The sequence below is a fragment of the Eumetopias jubatus genome, unplaced genomic scaffold (assembly GCF_037043125.1).
Source record: "Eumetopias jubatus isolate StellerSeaLion01/CBP00866 unplaced genomic scaffold, mEumJub1_p1.0 scaffold_6, whole genome shotgun sequence".
In the NCBI taxonomy this organism is placed as follows: Eukaryota; Metazoa; Chordata; class Mammalia; order Carnivora; family Otariidae; genus Eumetopias; species Eumetopias jubatus.
Window position 1 is genome coordinate 77,492,423 of NW_028274812.1, and position 21,035 is coordinate 77,513,457.

General features: G+C 37.5%; 1 protein-coding gene across 6 annotated transcripts in view; it reads right to left on the bottom strand.

Moving 5' to 3' along the window:
• BCKDHB (branched chain keto acid dehydrogenase E1 subunit beta) overlaps positions 1-21,035 on the bottom strand; it is a 209,901-nt gene that overhangs the window by 114,859 nt on the left and 74,007 nt on the right. The window contains exons 9-11 of one of the 6 annotated variants that reach the window (XR_003610114.2): positions 19,889-20,003; positions 17,915-18,132; positions 13,980-14,063 (exon numbers count right to left, since the gene is read on the bottom strand). The exons of 1 other annotated variant lie outside the window; for it this stretch is intronic. Coding sequence is in view for 1 of the 5 variants with exons in the window: in XM_028108103.2 (XP_027963904.1) it covers positions 13,854-14,063 (210 nt within the window). In the remaining 4 variants the exon portion in view is untranslated. Of the gene's footprint in view, positions 1-12,989; positions 14,064-17,914; positions 20,004-21,035 lie in introns of those variants that run through there. 4 more of the 6 variants (XR_003610113.2, XR_015768342.1, XR_015768341.1 and 1 more) reach the window with 4 other exon arrangements.

Here is a 21,035-nt window from a genome sequence, read left to right on the forward strand (position 1 = left end):
GCCTGCAAGGAGGCTTGGAAGGAGTCCAAATATTTGAAGACAAGTCAAACAGAAGTAGGTATAAACAAGATCTTACAAGAGAGAACAGGAATCAATAGGTAGAAGTTCGAGAAAAGCAAATATCACCTGAAAACTTTCTAATAGCCAGAACTGCACAAGAGAACTGGTTGCCTCATTTGACAGGAAGGGTCACGCAGGAGCCGCTGACTGTCAGGATGCTACAACACAGGAATGGGGAACGGAACTGTCCCAAGTCTGCTTGCTTTTCCCTACTTCTGTTTTCCTACAGGATTTTGGGCAAAACAATCAATTTCTGCCTCTCAAGTTACAAAACTGGTAGTACAGTAGCATTATAATTTTGTGGTGGTATAAGAGAGGAGGCAAAGATCTTTCTTGCAGAGATAATGAGGCATTATGCTTCCCTATGTCTGTGGTAGGTATCAACTAACCCGATTAAAATGTATAAATATGGGATGGAAGAGTGAAATCTTTGTAAAGCACACAATGGAAGGATAAACCCTGTGAGAGCCTTCGGAGCCAGTAGGAAGCAAGATACACGAAAGCGCCATAAGCACCCTAAAGGGTACCACTGTGATGGGAGAGCTAAGGTACAGGTTACCCACAAGTCTAAGTCCCAAAGAAGGGCTTAGCCACTGGAAAGTCTGGCTCAAACTCCTAGCTGGGAAAGCTTTTTCAGCTGCCAAAATTTTTCAGTCACATGAAAACTGAGGTTGTCAGGCTTCCTTAAAATTCCATTCTTCAAAAATAAGCCTCTCGTCCCTAGAGAGACTAATTAAAAACAAAAATCCATTATTTCCAACCATCTACGCTTTTGGTCAGAAATACTAATGAGAAACTAGACTCTCAGATAAAAGGCTACTTACCAGATTAGTCAACACACCCTCCACCCTCTGGCACCACCAGCCCCATCTCCCCTGGAGTTTAACCCCACTGAGAGACAAAAGAAACATGTCTCAAGTGATTCACACCAAGAAGATACGTGGTTCCAAGCCACGGCACAGGGACTTGTAGTACTGTGATTACACGTGGTATCTGTCACACCTCAGGTGTTGTCTCACACCTTGAGGTTATTATCTGTCAGCCATCTTCAAAGATGGAGGCTTCATCCCCCTCTTTTCCCCTTCCCACCAATTCAGTTAAAGTTTGGAAAATGTCAAAGGGATTTTATACGAAATAGTATCAGAATTAATGATATACTGAGGTTTCCACCACTGAAAATTCATAAGCAGCTCCATGAATAAGAGACCTGCAGAACAATAAGAGCCAAGAGAAAGGGGTCATTTTATTAGTTTCCAAATATGACACGAGAAATCAGAAATCAATAGAAAAATGCCTTAACAGAAGATCACTAAATAACATTGTTAGAAATATGAATATAACCAAAGGGAAATTAATGATCAGAACCAGAGCACCATACCCTGCAGCTTTCAGAAAGAAACTCAGCAAGAACTCATTTATCTAGCACTGTAGGATGCTGGGTTACTCAACATATTCGAAAGTTCACCCTGCTCATACCTTTAAGCAATAATACTGCATTTCAAACAGTGCATGAACAAAAATTAATTTCCTCATGATGATGGACAGAATTTGGAACATCAATTATAATACCATGTGACCAAGGCACAGGTCTATTTTGTTTCTAACAAACTGCTGTGATTTTTAAATATTTTTAGGTACTTTTTACTGTTTTTTCTTTTCCCACAGAGTGCCTTCTTCTCAGGCTATCATTATATCAGCTCTAGTCTTGCCAAAATCCTCACCTTTGACATCCGAACTTTACCCCATCTTCCAATGTGTTGTTTCTTACCTAATGGGAGCTAGGACAGCAAGTACACACATCTGTAAGAATTCTAAGTGAAAGGTGGAAGGCATATGATGAAGGGCCTCCTAGTTTCTCCTACAGAATTAGCATGTAGGTGCTTTTAGGCATGAGTTTCGTGGCTACCTCAAGCTACTTCCTTTTTTTTTTTTTTAAGATTTTATTTACTTGAGAGAGAGAGCGAGAGAGCAAGCACAAGCACAAGCAGGCAGAGGGGCAGAGGGAGAGGAAGAAACAGACTCACCACTGAGCAGGAAGCCCAACGAGGGGCTCGATCCCAGGATCCCAGGATCATGACTGAGCCGAAGGCAGACGCTCAACCGACTGAGCCACCCAGGCGCCCCACACTACGTCTAAGTCTTTCTCTACCTACTTCAAGATTCTCTGCCATGGCATGGAAAATGGAGATTCGACAAAACCTAATCTCCGAATACATGGCAAGTTCATATATTATGGGACAAGAAATACATTTTTATTTCACACCTTCTCCATGCTGCTGTGGTTGTGAACATACAGAGCTAAAAGGCCACGTGGTGAGAGAGCTAGATGAGGACGCTGACAACTACAACACAAGGGGAAGGAAAGCAGCTCTGAGAGCTGGCCATGGTGCCCTGTGAACACTGAGAAGGCGACAACACGGACTTAGAAGACCACAGAACAGGCCAGGGTCAGATCCTGGAGGACCAACTATGTCATAGTAAGATTTCACCTTTTGTCTTGATGGCAATCCGAAAGCACCGCCAGAACTGAACTATGAGTAGTAATACCGAGCAGTTTTTCGGTTTAAAGAATTATCCTGGCAAGAAGGAAGGGCTTCAAAGGAGCAAGACGACACTCTGTCCTAGGGAGAAATGACGACGGTCTGGATAGGCAGGGAGAATGGAGAAGAACTAATGGTTGGGGACATACTGCAGGTGGCCCAGTGGGTTTACACTGAGGGGTGGGGGGGTGGAGGGGGAAGAGAGACGGAGAGAAAAGACAGTAGCAGCTGTGGAAAATTAAAAAAGTAAATGCCAGAGAGGTTACCAAAAAAGTCACCATAAAACTCAGCTACTGGATGTCTGTTCTACCTACAAAACTGGAGAAATAATTTACTATTTGATTAGAGTAAAAAGAAGATAAAGCTGGCAAAAGAAAAGTCTAAGGACGCAGGTATTTTACTAGAAATATAAGAGAGGAATTTCCCGTGCAAAACATAAAAGATGAGGGCTGCCTGGGTGGCTCAGTTGTTAAGCATCTGCCTTCAGCTCAGGTCATGATCCCAAGGTCCTGGGATCGAGCCCCGCATCGGGCTCCAGGCTTGGCGGGAAGCCTGCTTCTCCCTCTCCCACTCCCCCTGCTTGTGTTCCTTCTCTCGCTGTGTCTCTTTCTGTCAAATAAATAAACAAAATCTTAAAAAAAAAAACATAAAAGATGAATAACTTCTTCTGGTATCTGTATTATTTTATTACATCACTTAATATTGAAATATAATACTATATTCCAGAATGCTAAAAGGATAGTTTTCCTTTATTCCATATAATCTTTGACACATAAGAGACTGGTTAGGTCATCCTCCCCATTTCTTCTCTTAACATTTCTGCCAGATGATGTCCTGTTAATGAGGTTCTCACAACCACAAGAGGCAATTCATTTCATTTTTTGATAGTTCCAACTAATAAGTCCCTTTAAGGACAAAACTGATAAACAGTCTTTTTCACTTTGACAGAAAATCACTCCCCTGCAACTTCCACCAAGCATTTCCAAATACTATACCCTAGAGTTTCACATCCTGAATCAGTTTTAACATCTACAAGGCAATTCTTAAAGCCCCTTCAAAAAAACAAAACTAAATCAAGCAGTTGATTTCTTCTACATGATAATCAATAACCAAGTCTTTTGGTCCTTGAAATGATTTGTCATGTAGCTGTCAATCATGTAGGCTGTGTTTACCACATGCATGTATCTATCCAGCTATGGTTGGTTCGTTGTTTTCACTGGCTTTAGGGCAGAAGATCTATTATAGCTGCCAGTCATGGGACTTGTTTTCCTCAATTTACTGGCAAGAAATAAAAGTAACTTTGTTCTCCAATAATGATAAACTTCTGAAATTTGGTCAACTCCATTGGAAGAATTTACTATTTTAAAAAGCTTACCTTTCTTTCTTTCTCATCTCCAATTTTGAATTGTGGTTATTGGTTAAAGATGTACAAGAGGTACTTGGGCTGTAAGTGCCAAATCCATTCACTCAAAAATACTACCTGTGCAGGAAATTTCTGTTATCTTTCTCAGTGAGACAGGACTCTATATAATGAAGTCAATATTTTCTATTTTTTACTTTACAATTCAATCAGTTCAATATTAGGCTTTGGAAAAATCACATTCAATATCTGCTATCATCAATATCATTCAATATTGTTCAGTGTTTTCTAGTCAAACGAGAAAAAAAATAAGTATATAGACAGACAACAGACAAAACTGGCCTTACCTGCAGAATAAGATTACCAACCTAGAAAATCAACTAAGAAACTACTGAAATGAATAAGATTTTCATGAAAGGACAATACACTGACTGAAATACAAAAATCACCATGCTTCTTGTTAAAAAAATGAAAAAACGCAATAGAGAAGCCTTCCAGCTCAAGCTGATAGACTGAATGTATGCTTTGGTATCTCTTCTTTCCCAAGACAGGAAATGAATACAAAAGGGAAAAAAAACCTGTAACAGTCAAAACAACCAAGCTGGGTAGGGGTAGCGATTACTAGACAAAAGAGACTAAAACAAGCATTTTGTGGATGTGTGACGGAGATGCCAACTAAGAGCAGAAGCTAAAGCCCAGACACATGGGGGAGGGAGGTAGGATGTACAAGGAAGAGGAAGCTAATCTCTCCTGAGACCCCAGATGGGCTCACCAGCAGGTGTGGAAGGTGGGTGTAAGAACTGGGAATGATAACAGGGGAATTAAATAAAGCAGCTGTACCAATTGCCCCACTTCCCCTCAAATAAAAACATATCTTTCCAACCCTGACCCCAGAGACAATCCAGGCAAAGAAGATAGTCTATGATAAAACCATTCAAATTGCCTACAAAGATAGGCCTATTCTGTGAGGGTTGATGTCCAAAAAGCAAGCCTAGCTCATCTGTATATCGAGAGGTACCCACCCCTTCATGCCTATGGACAGACTACCCATTCAGGCACCCTAAAACAAAGTCTCACCCATGTGCACAGATCTGCTCAACTTTTCCCACAGAGATGTCTACTGAAGAAAGAGACCTATAGGAAAACACCCACTCAGAGCTCCAAAATAATCAACAAGAAGAAAAAATATATATTACAAAAGAGACAAACTATTGAAGAAACAGAGGTGATTTACAGAATCGAGCTTTAAAAAAGCCTATTATTTTGTAATATAAATAACTTTCATATTATATCGGTATACCCAGGACAACTGAAGAAGACATGGCACAAAATAGCAAAGTACAAAAAGAACAGACATAGGAAAAAAAATTTATTACTGAAATTAAATTATCCAAAATAAGAATTAAAATTAAAAAGAGAGGAAATGGTCACAACACTACAAGAACACAATGGGACAAAAACTAGATTGGAAAAGAGACACACACAGGGGCGCCTGGGTGGCTCAGATGGTTGGGCGTCTGCCTTCGGCTCAGGTCATGATCCCGGGGTCCTGGGATCGAATCCCGCATCAGGCTCCCCGCTCAGCGGCGAGCCTGCTTCTCCCTCTGCTTCTCTCTCTCTCTCCGTCTCTCATGAATAAATAAATAAAATCTTTAAAAAAAAAAAAAAGAGAGAGAGAGAGAAACACAGAATCAATCTAGAAGGGCTATTATCCAACCGATAAGTTTTCTGAGAAGAAAATATACAAAAGAAAAAGGATACAATTATTTTTAAATAAGTAATAAGTTCCCAGAGGAAATGCATGAGAAGCAAAACAAGATTAGTGAAAGAGACTTGCTCTGAGACGCACACCTGTGGCATTTCAGTATAAAAGGACAAATAAATAAATAAATAAAAGTTTCCAGAAAAACAAACACATAGAACAATCACTTACAGAAAGATGAAAATCACACTGGCATCACACTTTCTTACCCCAATATAACACAAGTATATAGAGAGGCATTATCTTTAAACTCCTAACTGAAAGTTACTGCAAACACAGAATTCTATCTCCAGCCAAATATCAATCTAATGTGAGTGCAAAACACACACATTTTTTTCAAATGCAGCTGTCCCAAAAGCCTCCCACACCCACACAACTTCTGCTTGATGAAGTTAATTTGTATCTTCATTGGCAAAATGAGGGAGGAAACCATGAAAGGGAAAGTCACAGGACCCCAAAAACAGTGTCTTTAAGAATGCAATGGAGAAACATCCCTAAGGATGAATTTGCAGCATGGTTGCTGCAACTATGGTAGTGAAGACTGTAACAGAGGGCTCCTGGAAGGAAAGAAAAGTAGATTCCAAATGATAATACTGATCTTCAAGATACGTTAAAGGCTGACTATGCTCTTTCAAGGAGAAAAGAAGAGGTAATTCAAAATTTTAAAAAATCCAGAACGATCCAAAAGAATGCTATGGCCCAAATACGAAGATCTAAAATGTGACAAGATTTTGTGGAATTAATGCACCATAAGAAAAGACAAACCATTTGTTCTAGAGGCCAAAAATATCTCCTCTTAGGTGCCTAGGGGCAGAGACAACTGGACTAAAGTTAAAAAGAAAAAAAAAAAAAGAGAATAAAATCTTACCCGCTAGGTCAGCTCAGTGTTAAAGAATGTTTATGTTGTCATAATACGATCAAGAGTATTTATTGGTTTTGAACTTTTAGAATTAAAAGTTTAGAAGGTTTAATTATGGTTATAGAACAATTTAATGTTATCAGACTCAGCTATGTAAAAATAAAGAGTTGGTACAAAACAGGAGTTGGAAAAGAAGAAAGAGGTGAAAACAGGAGTAGAGGGCATTAATGTCATCTTCTTACACAGTGAAATATGGAGGGATACTGAGAAAAGTTAATAGAACAAGATAAGAGATTTAAAAATGTATTAAAATCAAAAGACAATCAGTAGAAGAAATCAAATAACTCAAAATTGGGGAAATGATAAAGTGAAGCTAATAGGTAATGTAAGGGCATTGAATCTTCATGTGTCAGAGTGGGGAATAATTTTTAAAATTGATAAATGAAGGTATACATACATTGATATACACAATGTAGATGTATATATACATTTGTGAGTAAGTGTGTATTGGACCTCTCTTATTGATAACCCAAAACTTTTGAACACATTCTCAACATTTTTTTTTAAGATTTTATTTATTTGAGAGAGAGAGAGAGAGAGAGTGGGTGAGATCACTCACAGTGGGGGGAAGGGTAGAGGGAGAAGCAGACTCCCCGCTGAGCAGGGAGCCCAATGTGGGGCTGGATCCCAGGACCCCGGATTATGACCTGAGCTGAAGGCAGACACTTAGCCAGCTGAGCTACCCAGGTGCCCCATTCTCCACATTCTGATAGTTTTTTACATTCTACCTTGAAGAAGTGAGAGAGAGAATTAAGGAAACGATTTACCAGTCTCCATCATAGCTAAGATAAAGATGTAACCTAGGCACTGTCAATCAAACCCAATTCATCAGTGAACTACATGAGGGACTGGGCAAGGGGAGTCCATTTCTCTGGCACAAGGTATGAAACGTGTTTTTAGGTCAGAGTCAGCAGTAACTGGCCTACTGATGTTGGCATATATGCAATTCGCCCCAGCACATTAATGTTTATGATGCTAAGAAACACAGTAAGAGGTAAAGCATAACCACAGAGCTGAGAGCCTCAGAGAAAAACAGTTCCATACACTATGCCTCTTGACTCAGGCTGGCCCATCTGCTCTGTTTTAGAAGTGTTTATTGCATGGTTCTCCCCAGCTTTTATGCATTTTGCCCTTAACTCAGCAGGTTCACTCCTTCCTGACTCAAGTCATAAACCCTTCCTTGCTCTAGTAACAAAGGGTTATATGTTGTGAGCTATGTGCCTCACGTACTTTTTTCCATAAACCCTGTTATTTTTGGTATCTGTTTAGAATCCGGGTCTTGGCAGAAATTAATAAAATATTATAGCCAAAAAAACCTATAGAATGTCTTAAAGATATGGAAGTAGCCATCAGAACAAAATAGAGAAGTGGTTAAAAGTGGCTGTGTTTAGGGGCAGCCTAGAAACAGGGATGGAAAATACTGCTTCCCATTATATGCTCTGCTAAAATGTATGTGTTATTGACATGGTAATGTAGTACTCTAATTTGTTTAACCTCTACCATTACACACAGGAAAGGGAAAAAAAGGAAAAACTGTAATAACGATGATGCTAGTCACAATAACAACGAAAATGCATAAAGTACTGAAAAATAAACTTAAGATGTGTAACAGCTATATAAGAAACCATGTAACTTAAAGATATAAGAGAAAACACAAATAGAGAGAAAACTAAGTTCTTGGAAGGAAAAGCAACAAAAGCATGTGACAAGGAGTGTGTGTATTTGGAAGGGTTGACTATCCATGACCGATAAGGGTGGTTTGAATTTTGGAGTAGATAAATTACAGAAGTAAATGGTATTATTCTCTAATTTTACTTTTTAAAAAACCATTGTAGACCATAGTTTAAATAAAGTTTTAAGTTAAATTATAACAGCTAGACACTGCAAAACCAAGGTATTATAATAGAAAAGGCAAGAAAAACTAACCAATTATAGCATAAATGCTACAATTTCCTAAATGTAAGTACCAGTTTTATGGCCATCAAAAAAACAAAACAAAACAAACAAATAAAAACCAGAAAGTCAACAAATGTAGATTTCTTACATTATACCTAAAATGTTAAACTAAGAACACAAAGTACCTATGAGCTTTTTTCACTATGAAATGAGGTAATGGATTTCTTTCTTTTCACTGCTATTTCTAACAGCAAAAGCAAATAGTTTCAACAAAATGAAAATCTTGAGAGAAACTCAAATAATTTAAGTGTATAAGGGGACACATTAAATAGGATTAGAAATGGAAAAATATAATTATAAAATTTTATCTTGCTTTCTCCAGTTCCATGTAGAAGGAAAAAAAATAATGCCAAATGAAATGAAATATAGTAGTGTGATTTACAAGGTGTACACAGTGTTTAGGAATGTTCCATTCTTTAAAAAACATTATACAGGTAGGCAAACGTGAAAGAAAATCCTTGAAATGTTATAAAATATTTGCAAGCATTTCATCAGTAAAATTCAAATGATAATTTTTAAAGCATGAACTTAGATAATCGCAAAATAACTATTCTAACATGAGGCACAGTTATACTATGAAAACGTCAGTGTTCCAGAATTTAAGACCTAAGACTGAACTGCAGTTCTGCCACTCATTAGCTGAGTTCCTTCGGGAGGTTTCTAACCTTTCTAAGACACAGTTTCCTCATCTCTAAAATGGGAACAGAAATTCTTAGCATAGAGAATGGAAATGCCTCTATCGGAACACTTTACAGTTCTGACAAGAGAGCCCATCAGGAAAGAAACAGACCTGACCCCTCCTTGTAAACACATTGCAATCGCCAATATCTTGTACACTTGGAAGTTACATTCAAATTACAACACAAATCACAGTCATTTCATCCCACAGCTGAAAAATATTTACAAAGTCAGCTCAAACTCTGCGTGAGAAGCTGCATGCTATAATAAAAAGGCGGAGGTTGGGAGGCCAGCAACCTCATCAGCTGTGTGACCTGGAGCAAGTTACTCAGTTTTCTCACCTATAAAATAATGACGCTGACATCTAATTAGGAGAACTGCTGTGAATACTAAGGGAGATATGCATAAGACATGTTGTTTTAAACTCTTATTTACCACTCACCAGGTACTATGTCAAGCCTTGTTATATTACGTATATGACACAAAGTTAGATCAGAACCCAGGCATTATCCTAATCTTCTTCAAAACATACCTAAAACATAACTCATACTAAAAATAGACGAGGTAGCAAGAGTGATACTCTCAGGATGTTTTTTCCCTACAGAAATTACCAGTTTCTCCATTAATTTCTTTCACTGAAAAACTGACTCCTTACTACATATTTCATGCTATTTTTGAAATGCAATAAGATCATTCAACAAATATTTACTATCTTCTCTATACTGCACACTCTTCAAAATTCTGGGGGATACAGTAATGAACAAAATTCACAAAACTCCCCTGCCCTCATGGAACTCCAAGGCATCATCCAAGGGCCACCATGCAGGGCAGTAAATGTGGTCGTCACATCCCAAGTACAGCATCATCCAAGAACCTAGAACGTGCTCCAATTAGTACAACTAACTAGTTGTGGTCGTGACAAAGAAAAAAAATCCTATATGAACAATGAGTTGTCAAAAGTGGAACAAAGTTCCAAATTGTTAGCCTTCCTATTGTGGAAAAGAGCAACAATTCTTATCAGACAAGATGACCCTGCCTTCCCTGCCTGCATTCCCCGCAAGGTCAACCCACATCCAAAATAATTCCAAACGAAAAATGGTATTTTCATTATTCCTAAAGGAAAGCACTTATTTTTACCCCAGACAGTATCAAGCCTAAGTTTTTGAATCATTTCTTAAATAGATTTTTGATATCAGAAGCTTATAACAATAATGAAAGAAACGTGAAATTTTAAATATACAACCTAAAATAACTTTACTTATAGTCTACATCAGAAAAATATATACTACTCTCAACAATTAAACACACCATGCTATATCAGTAATAATTTTAAACATAAATATCCTTGCACTGTCAAAGAGGCATATAATTTTCATCTGGGCATATTCTTTGATTACCTGTTTTTATCAAAAGCTTATTTAGAGAGTGAAAGAGCAGAGGGAGATTTCTAATTTGTTTTCAGTCTAATAAATCATCAGTTGTTCTGATAAACACATTAAAGAAAACATTAGGGTTACATTATAATATATGCTCTAGGAAAAAAGTGCTCTCATACTATTTATTCTGAACTACAGCATAAAATATGCTTAATTTACAATGACAGAGCCAGGCCCCATTATGGAAACCTGGTGATACTAACCATGAAACTTGGCTTAAGAGAGGCCTCTAGTGGTTATAGGTAATTACTTAGCTCCCCTTCCTGCCCCCACACTCTGGTAATGCTCTTGTTCTCATTCATTTCCCCTGTTCCCTCCCCTCTACCTCACGGGTTAAAAGCTTCAAGCAAAAGAGCTAGTATTCAACTAGTGAATTATTCAATCAGATCCAAGTTGACTAAAAAAAAATGTATGTAACTGGGACTACTAAGCCATTATAGATTCTCTAAAGGCAAATTCTCCAACCTCCCCCACAAAACCAGTTTAGAGCCATTCCGTACAAAGTACAGACCCTAAATGTTAACCTTGCAAGTGTTAGTAATCTTACTAAAAATGAAATCTAAGGTAATCTAAGTCGATCTTGTGGAAATAAAAACAAACCTAAAGGCTACAAAATTATAATTAAAGTCATAAAATAGAACCCATATGCTTTTATGTTTATCTTCAATGGTATTTTGGGTCTTCTACATCTCTTCTGCCCTATTCACAAATACACTAACACCAGGTGCAAAAGAGAGAGTAAGCAAACTTGGTTCTTTATATATAAATGATTAGCCACACCCAGATGACCAAGGTTTAACTTCTTCCCAGTTCCACTCCTACAATATCCCTTTCCTTTTTTATTGAAGGACTCTGCCCCCGGAACCTTCCCACCTCCACCCCACCTGCCAGCCTTAGAACCTGCCCTACCTTTATCCAGGGTCCCAGTGAAGTCTTTTGAAGAATGGAAACGGCTGGAGTAAAGGGACAGAAGAGGATGCTAAATGCTTCCTCCCAACTGCAGTCACCTCCTCGTGCCACAGCGAACCTACTTCCGACTTCTGTCCCACGTTGTAATGCCACGGAGGCCTTGTCATGCTCCTAGGATACCCCCAAAATACTGAGACTATAGGTGCCCCAACTTGTAGCCATGCAACAACCATTTGCATCCATGGGCACATCATCAACTTTTGCTACATAATTCAGGTAGAAAAGGGAAAAGAGAGGGAAAGCAAGAGGGAGGTAGTGTGGAAGTTTCTTTCTGTATCACTTCCAAACTTTGTTAAGAATTTAAAAGGTAACAACCCACCTCTTGAGTACCTCAAAAAAAGCAGATGACTTTGGGGGAGAAGGGAGAGGCTTTGAGACAGTATCTCGTACCAGTATGTTTGAACAGAGAAAACCCCTGATCAGAAGCAGTGAATACTAGCTGAGATGGATGTTAAAAGTCACAGGTCACTCCTGGGATCGGTAGGAAGACCAAAGGGAATGGGGCCCAGGCTGACCTCTTGCAGCTCTGAAGTCCACGACAATGACCCACCTGGCAAAACAGGCAACGAAGTAAGAGGAGAAAGGTTCTCAAAAACCCAAATTAGTATCATAAGGTTTGAAGAGTAAAGCACGTGTTCTTGATTCATGAGAAATCATTACAGGCCTTCCCTGGCCAATACACATGTCTCAGTTACAAAGTCTGGTCATCTGGATCCCATGCACAGCTAGCAATAATGTGACAGCAAAAGATAAAAGAAAATTTAAATTTAGAGGCTTAAAACCATGAAGTTAAGCACAGAAATATATCAATGAAGTAAACAACCATACACCTCAAAAAATGTAAATGTCTTAACACAGTGTAACAACCCATGTTCATTTGGACTGATTTATTTTTGAAAGGCAAAATTATATACATTATGTTTTCCTTGAGAAAAGTGAAAAGGTTTTGGAAATATTGACGTTCAAAAGGTTAAGAAGTTTTAAAAGCTGCTACCCAGAAATAGTAACTCTCATCTATGCAAAAAATTACCATAAGAACTCAATTCTCAGAAATTATAAGATAGCTAGCTAAGGTTTGCTGTAGTCACTTTCACTTTGCTTTTTAGGATAAATTGGTCCTAGTCTAATGAGAATTCAAATGATACTTTCTATATACCATTATGAAAAATGGACAACTGTTAAGAAAAATAAAACACAAGGTCAAACTAAAACTTAAGACTAGAATAAATGCTTCAGCTTAAAACAGATTTATTCATAAAGCAATATTCTAGAGTTACTTTTTAAACTTTTGTATAAGCACCAAAAATAAGAAAAAGTACCAAATTCAAAACATTCCAATTTTAAACAGTTTCATCATAAAACTTTCTTTTGCTGATAGTCATAATAATTGCATAGCAAATATCTCCTGAATACCAAACCTAAACCAGGCATTTTTTTCAGGTATTGAGAAGTCATCAATAAGCCAACAGACAAAAACCCCTATCCTCACAGAACTTACCTCCTAATGGGGGAAGAAAGATTGACAATATAAATAATAAAGTTATATAATATGTTAGATCATTTCACCTCTCTAGAAAAAAAGGAAGGAGGGGTAAAAGGGAGTCTTGGTGAGAGGGATGGTATCCAGTATTAAGTAAGTGGGTCAGAGGCCTTGAAGGAGAAAATGGTATTTGAGTGGTGACCTAACAGTCCCTTGGTTGAGAGTCAATGAAGAGCAGTTCCTGAAGGGTGGACGGTGGTGGGCTGTGGAAGGTGGTGAGACAAGGTAAATCCCTGTAGACCACAGTAAGAAATTTGACTTTTCCACTAAATTTCATTTAGTTGAGACCTTTTGAGACCAGAAGGAACATGATGCGACTCGCATTTGAAAGGATCAATTCTGCCTATGGCACGGAAAGGGCAGAAGCGAGACAGTACTTCGAGGCTACAGCCAAAAGCCAGATGAGAAATGCTAGCAGTTGGGGCCAGGATCAAGAGTAACAGCATTAGAGCTGGTGGTCAGATTTTGGACATATCGCGTAGGCAAAGCCAGCAGGATCTGCTTTGGAATTGAATGTGGGCAGGCAGAAGATGAAAGAAAGAGAGAAATCAAAAAAGGCTCCAAGGTATAAAGGCAAACCCTTATTTATTTCAATAATTAGCAGAATTTAATTTCAAATAAAGTATAAGCATGTCAAAGCTCTGTGTCAATGCTCTCTATAAACATGTGGAAATCACCTACACCTTGTAAACTGTCATTTTTCTTTCCTTTTTGGCACTGTTGTATGTAGTTGATTTTAAGTTGAAGGACAGTATTATTCTTGAATCCTGAGTTTCTTTCAAAGACTGTCATTCTCCTGCCAAAATCAAGTTCTTCTTTTCCATAGGCAGCTTCTCTGAATTTCTACATATTAAAAAAAAAAAAAAAATCATTTCAAGTCGGACAGTACCTCAAGCCTAACTCTGTGCCTGGCCGCTGTTTTAACTTTGTAGCTCGTTTTTTAACTCACTTTGAATGTGGTCTGTATCTCAGCAGGGAGTCTATTCAAGCCCTCAACACTTAGCCATGGTTCTTATTCTTGGGGAGCTTGAGAAGAACAGGACTACTTAGGCATATGGGTTTCTGGCTGAATGACCAAAAAACCTCCTCCAGGTCAGAGCACACCAAGGCTCTCTCTGTCTATAAAAAGGCTCACTACATTATAAATTCAAGGAAATAAATCAACGGCAGCACAGTGGTCTATCTCTACCCCAGTACAATACTGTAATGATGATAACCTTACAACACATCTTAATTATAACACATTGGATAACTAAGTCCTCCAGCTTTCTTCTTCAAGATTGCCTTGGCTATTCTTGGCCTTACAACTGATTAACAGGGTATGTGCTTCAGTTTGCTTGCATATTCTCTAATTTCTGTGAATAACGTTTTGGGATTTTCTGCATAGTTGTTACATACGCAGCACTCAATTTCACCCTAGATGTTTGATTTTTTTATGTCCTTTCAAATGTTATCAATTTATTTTCTATTTGTTGCTGGTATACAAAAATACAATTATTGTATATTGACCTTGTTTCCAGGGGCGTCGGTAAACTCAATTCTAATGATTTGCCCATAGATTTCACTAGATCTTCCTACACACAAATCACATTAGCTATGAGTAGTTTTACTTCTTTCTAATCCATATGATTTTTGTATCTCTTGCCCTTATGTAAGGGCATCCTTGTTATATTCTTGATCTCAACAGGAAAGCAGTCAAAATTTCAGTAGGAAATATAATTTCTGCTGCAGGGTTTTTATAGCTATTCATAACTACAAGATAAAGCTACTCTTTATCAGGCTAATAGAATTCCCTTCTATTTCTAGGTTACTAAGAAATTTTCATTATGAACGGATATTGACTTTTACCAAATGTTTTTCTGTATTATGAAGATCATGATTGTTTTTCCCATTTTCTGTTCATGTGGGAAATTGCATCAACCACTGTGTGAATGTTCGTGAATGTCAAACACCCCTTGCATATTTGAAATAAACCCTCACCTTTATCTTTTTATATATCATTGGATTTAACTTTCCAATATTTTGATTTTTACATCTACGTTCATAAAATGTGTCTATAATTTTGCTTTATATATGGTCCAAAAGAGATTTGATATGAAGATTATGCCAGCCTTATATAAAGAATTTGGAAGTTTTCCCTCTTGTTCTATTTTCTGTAAGAATTTGCATAAGAACTGTGTTTTAAAGAATTCACCAGTAAAGCCCTATGGGTCTAGGGTTTTTTTCTTATATAAGCATTAATAAAAATGGATTCAGTTTGATATATGACTATTGAGGTTTTCTAATTTTTATTTTTGAAAACACTGTATTTCCTAGGAATCTGTCCATTTCACCCAAAACTTATTTGTAAAATCATTCAGGATATCCTCTTAGTATACGGTCTGTAGACTTAGCGATTTCCCCTTCTTCATACCTGATATTTGTCATTTGGGTTTGCCGTTTTTTTCCATTAGTCTTGCTAAAGGTTCATCAAGTACATTAGTCTCTTCAAAGATCTCATTTTAACTTAATTAAACTTCTCTATTATACATTCTGTTTCACTGATTTCTGCTCTTTATCACTACATTTATCCTATTTTCTCTAGATTTGATTTTCTTTCTGGAGATGGAAATTCAGATCACTAATTTTTTTTTTCTTATCCCTGTTTTCTAAATATACATATTTACAGCCATACAGCTCTCTTCAAGCATGGCTTTACCTGAATCTTGAAATTTTTGATTTTAGTACCTTCATAACCCTTTAGTTCAGTATTTGTCTAATTTCTGTTGCAGTTTCTTTTACAATCTATGATTGAAATGTAAATTATTTAATTTGTAGGAAGTTGAAGACTTTCCAGTTTCTTCTCAATTTCTAACTGAATTCTACTATTGTCCAAACATACTCTAAATGACTTCAAATATCTGAAGTTTAAGATTATATTTATGTCCTAGCATTTGGTCAATTTTGATAAATGTTCCATATTCAACTGAACTAGGCATATTGTGGCATTTCATAATGTATATAAATATCAAATCACTACATTATATACCGGAATCTAATACTGTATGTCAATTATTCTTCAGCGAAAAAAAAAATGATTTCTTATATAGTTGAGTACACAATTAGGACAAGTTTGCTAACTGTGCGGATCTTCTATATACTCACTGATATTACCTGCTTATTTGATCAGTTTTTAAGAGGGGTGTCAAGGTCTCCTACTATGATCGTGGATATGTTTATATCTCCTTTTAGTTTTGTATCTTGTTTTGCTTTATGTATTTTGAAATTATGCTATCGATGACATAATAGATTTAAGACTGTGATATCTTCAGGGAGCCTGAGTGCTCAGTTGGTTAAGCGTCTGCCTTCAGCTCAGGTCATGATCTCAGGGTCCTGGGATCGAGCCCCGCATCGGGCTCCCTGCTCAGCGGAGAGCCTGCTTCTCCCTCTCCCACTCCCCCTGCTTGTGTTCCCTCTCTTGCTCTCTCCCTCTCTGTCAAATAAATAAATAAAATCTTAAAAAAAAAAAAGACTGTCATATCTTCATAGCAGATTGATTCCTTCAGCATTATGAACTGTTCTTTGTTTCTAGTAATGCTTCTTGCCTTAAAAGCTTTATTTGAAATTAGTATGGCTACACCAGAGGTCTTTTTTCTTCATCCCTTTCACATTTTCTGTGTCCCTATATTTAAAGTCTCTCTCTCTTAAGCTGTACATTGCTGCTATTCTTTAAAGAAGTCTGACAATCATTGGCTTTTACTAGATTTAATTCATTTGTTTTTAATTACTTATATACTTAGGTTTATAGCTATCATCTATCTGTGTTCTACTGACACACCTGTTTTGCTTTGGGTTTTGTTTTGTTTTGTTTTTACATATTTTCCTTTCTTTTAGTTTAACCAAATACTTCTATTAATCTATAGGTCCCTTTTTAACTTGCTGGATATATACTTTCACTATTATTTCAGTTGTTACAACATGCATCCCTAACTTACTATAATCTAGTAAAAATATTACATTTAAAATCCTAGAACAACAGAATATTTTAACTCCACGTAAGCCCATTCTGACTGTCTTCTAGGATCATTTTCCTTCTGCCTAAAGAACTGCCTTACAGTATTGCCTTTAGTGAAAATGTGTTGGTGATAAATTCTCTCAAATTCTATTTGCCTAAGATATTTTTTATTCGACCTTAACTTTAAGAGTATGTTTTCACTGGATAATGTTAGGTTGGTATCCTTAGCAATTTAAGATGTCATTCTAGTGTGTAGGTAGGTGCGGTTTTCTTTGAATACATCTTTAGAAGTTCACAAATCCTCAAGTATGATGATGTCCTGAAAGTTTAATGAGAAATATTCTTTTTTATTGTGTCTGACCAATTCATTCTTTCTTCTTCTGGAATTCCAATCATATGTGGGACAGATCTTTTGACCAGATCCCCAGTGTGTTTTATGCTCTCTTCTGTTTTAGTCTATTTTATTTCCCCCCTCTCTGTGCTTCAGTTTGGACATTTTCTATATACTTGCCTTTTAGTTCATGAATACTATCATCTACTAAGTCCAATAAGTTTGTAAACACATCCACTGAGTTCTTATTGACAAATATTTCTTTGGTTCTACAATGGTCTCTCTCTCTCTCTCTCTCTCTTTCTCATACATACACACACACACACAGCCACACACACATACCCCCAGGGTAATTCTCCACTTCCTTACCTCTTTTGTTCTTTTTCTTCCTCCTATATTCCTAAACATAATAAAGTCTTTGTCTGCTAACTCCAATGACTGGATCACCTGTGTTTCTGCTTTCTATTGTTTGTGTTTTCTCTTGGTTTTGAATCAAATGGTCCTGTCTCTTCATATACTTAGTAATTTTTTACTGAATGCTGATTCATTGAGGTTCCAGATGATGGGAGGACTGACTCCTTGTTGTGCTGGGCAGACAGAACAGAAGGTAAGTTATATCAATCCAGTAAGGAACTGAGAGGGAGAGAGGCTGTGCTGTGGATTTGGAAAGCTTTAATCTACCTCTGGTAGCTCCTAAGACCCGACTCCCCAACTTTCAATTGAGAGTATGACTGGTCTTTGACACTTCAGTCTCAAGGGATGGCTTGGACTTTCAGGTATTTTCAGCTCCCACCATATACAATTTGGCATTTATCTTGAATGGGAGACCAACTGTGTGTTTAAGCAACCCCCCCCCTCCAAGTTTCCTATTTTGTCACTACAACCCCATGAAACATGGATTCTATACGCCTGGGTTCTCAGTTTCTAGTTGAGACTTACTTGGCAGGTGCCCCCAAGTAAAAAGAGCCAATTTACTACTCACTTCAGAGCTTTCAACTCTCCTCGCTGATGTTCTTAAGCCACCCCAATTCCCAGGGTAGGTCTCTGTCTCCTAGGCACTTCAAAACTCAGGAATTTTTGTTCTACGTTTCAGAGGCTTCCAGCTTAGTTCTCCAATATCAGGTCCAGAATTGATGAACTATGGTTCTTAGACCCACTCAGGTCTCCAATTTTGTAGCTTCCCTGAGCAACATTCAAACACTCTGCTGCTCTCTGTCCCCAAGCAATTTTTCAGGATTATAACTTCCAAACAATGCTTCAAGGCTCAAGCAACAAGTGTGACTACGTTTTTTAAAACACAGTTAAATTCAGACTACATTAACCAATTCCTCAACTGTCCCAGAGTCATTTTACTATGCATAATGTGCTAATGTCTATGTATGTTCAATAAGTATTTATTTTTTTACCTTTAATAGGCTTTTCTTGATTAGGTATTCCAAAAGATGCATTTGGGTGTTGAGCTTAACATGTCATGAAAAAAGCTGAGGGATCTAATTTTATCATAAAACAAAAAGAACCAATAAAACACAGCACTAACTGAAAAAGATAATAAACATAAATTTTGAAGGGCACTTGGGTGGCTCAGTCGTTAAGCATCTGCCTTCAGCTCAGGTCATGATACCAGGGTCCTGGGATCGAGCCCCCCATTGGGCTCCCTGCTCAGCGGGAAGCCTGCTTCTCCCTTTCCCACTCCCCCTGCTTGTGTTCCCTCTCTCGCTGTCTCTGTCTCTCTGTCAAATAAATAAATAAAATCTTTTAAAAAAACACACACACACATAGATTTTGATTACTACAGAATTCATAAAGAAAAACTTGACTGTAGGGGCGCCTGGGTGGCTCAGTTGGTTAAGCGACTGCCTTCGGCTCAGATCATGATCCCAGGATCCTGGGATTGAGCCCCGCATCGGGCTCCCTGCTCAGCAGAAAGCCTGCTTCTCCCTTTCCCTCTGCCTGCCCCTCTGCCTACCTGTGCTCTCTGCCTCTCTGTCAAATAAATAAATAAAAAATATGTTTAAAAAAAAAGAAAAACTTGACTGTAGTTAAACAAAAAAAAAGAAGCCTCACTTTTAATGAGGTGTAGCTATAGGGTCCTCTTCTTTAAAATCATCTCCAAATCCTAGAAAGATGTCACGTATCCAAACTTTTCTTTGACACATGAAAGGAAAATAGAAGATTACCATGGTCAACAATGAAGAGTCACAGAACCCAAAGTAATCAAGAAATGACAAGCTGGCTTTCACTACTGTAACTAGAGGGTCATCAACTAGAAAAATAACATGATGAAAGCACCCCAACACAAGACTAAAAGGATGAGGCTAGCAAGTCAGAGGTTTGATGCATCACCTTTTCATTCAGGAGCAGTCTCTAGTGTCCTCTTTCATCCTTTCCAGTAGTAAAGAGCCCCAAGGAAATAGGATCCACAACCCAGGATCACACAAAGATGCAACCAGTAGATTTACTAAAGGGGAGAAGGGGCGTACCACACAAGCAAAGTTATGTAGAGATAAATATAAATAAATAATTTCTCCCTTCTTTCTTCCTCTCTCTTCACTTTACCTTCACAATTAAGCTTGCAATGTTGTTGTATTTGTGTTTTACCATAAGCTGTTTGGATGTATAAAGTATATGAAACTGTAAATAAAATTTAAAACTACTTGCCCCGACCATTTAACAGTGCCCCCACTGCACCATAACAAAACATTATATCCCCACAGAAAAGCACCATTCACTTTATAAATACAAACCCCAAGAATAAATGGGGGATACAGTTGCAAAGAAGAAGCCCACTCCACGACAAAGGCTCTCAGCTCTGGTTTAACCATAATTTGGACTATTTGGCTACTTGAAAGAAAACCCAGTGTCTGACTTGATTTGAAAAAGCCTGCAAGAAGCATTACTCTCATGCAGTTATGAACAGTTCAACCTAAAATACTGCTCTTATGATGGAAACTATAAATATAAAGACTTAGAATATCGTTGAAGCCATCCGTAACCATGTCAAGTGTTTAGATGATGTCAAGTGAGTCTACAGAACATTTCCTATAACAAATCTTAAGTCTTCCAATAAATTGTAAAACAATCTTTACCTAAATACCCTATGCTATATTTTTACAGCAGTAGGAGCTGCAGGTTATTTTCACATGACTAACCTAAGAAACAGCCTATAAAAACTTTGAGAATACTACAGTTCTTAAAAAATAATATAAAATACCCTAGGTTTTAGGACTCACTTGCTATAACAGTAAATCAAGAAAAAGTAAGACATGCAACATTACCTAAACCTTAGTAGATAAGACCATCACAAAAACAGAGCCTAATCTTCCTCATATACCACAATGGAAACAGATGAACTTTGGTTACCTCTACATTAATATGAAAGCTATCAGTTATAACCAAGTAAATGAGAACTGAACTATATTCCTGAGAGGGGACTATCAAGAGTTTGCTTAGATGGAAAACTACGAGCAGACAGAAGAATCCCACAACATAA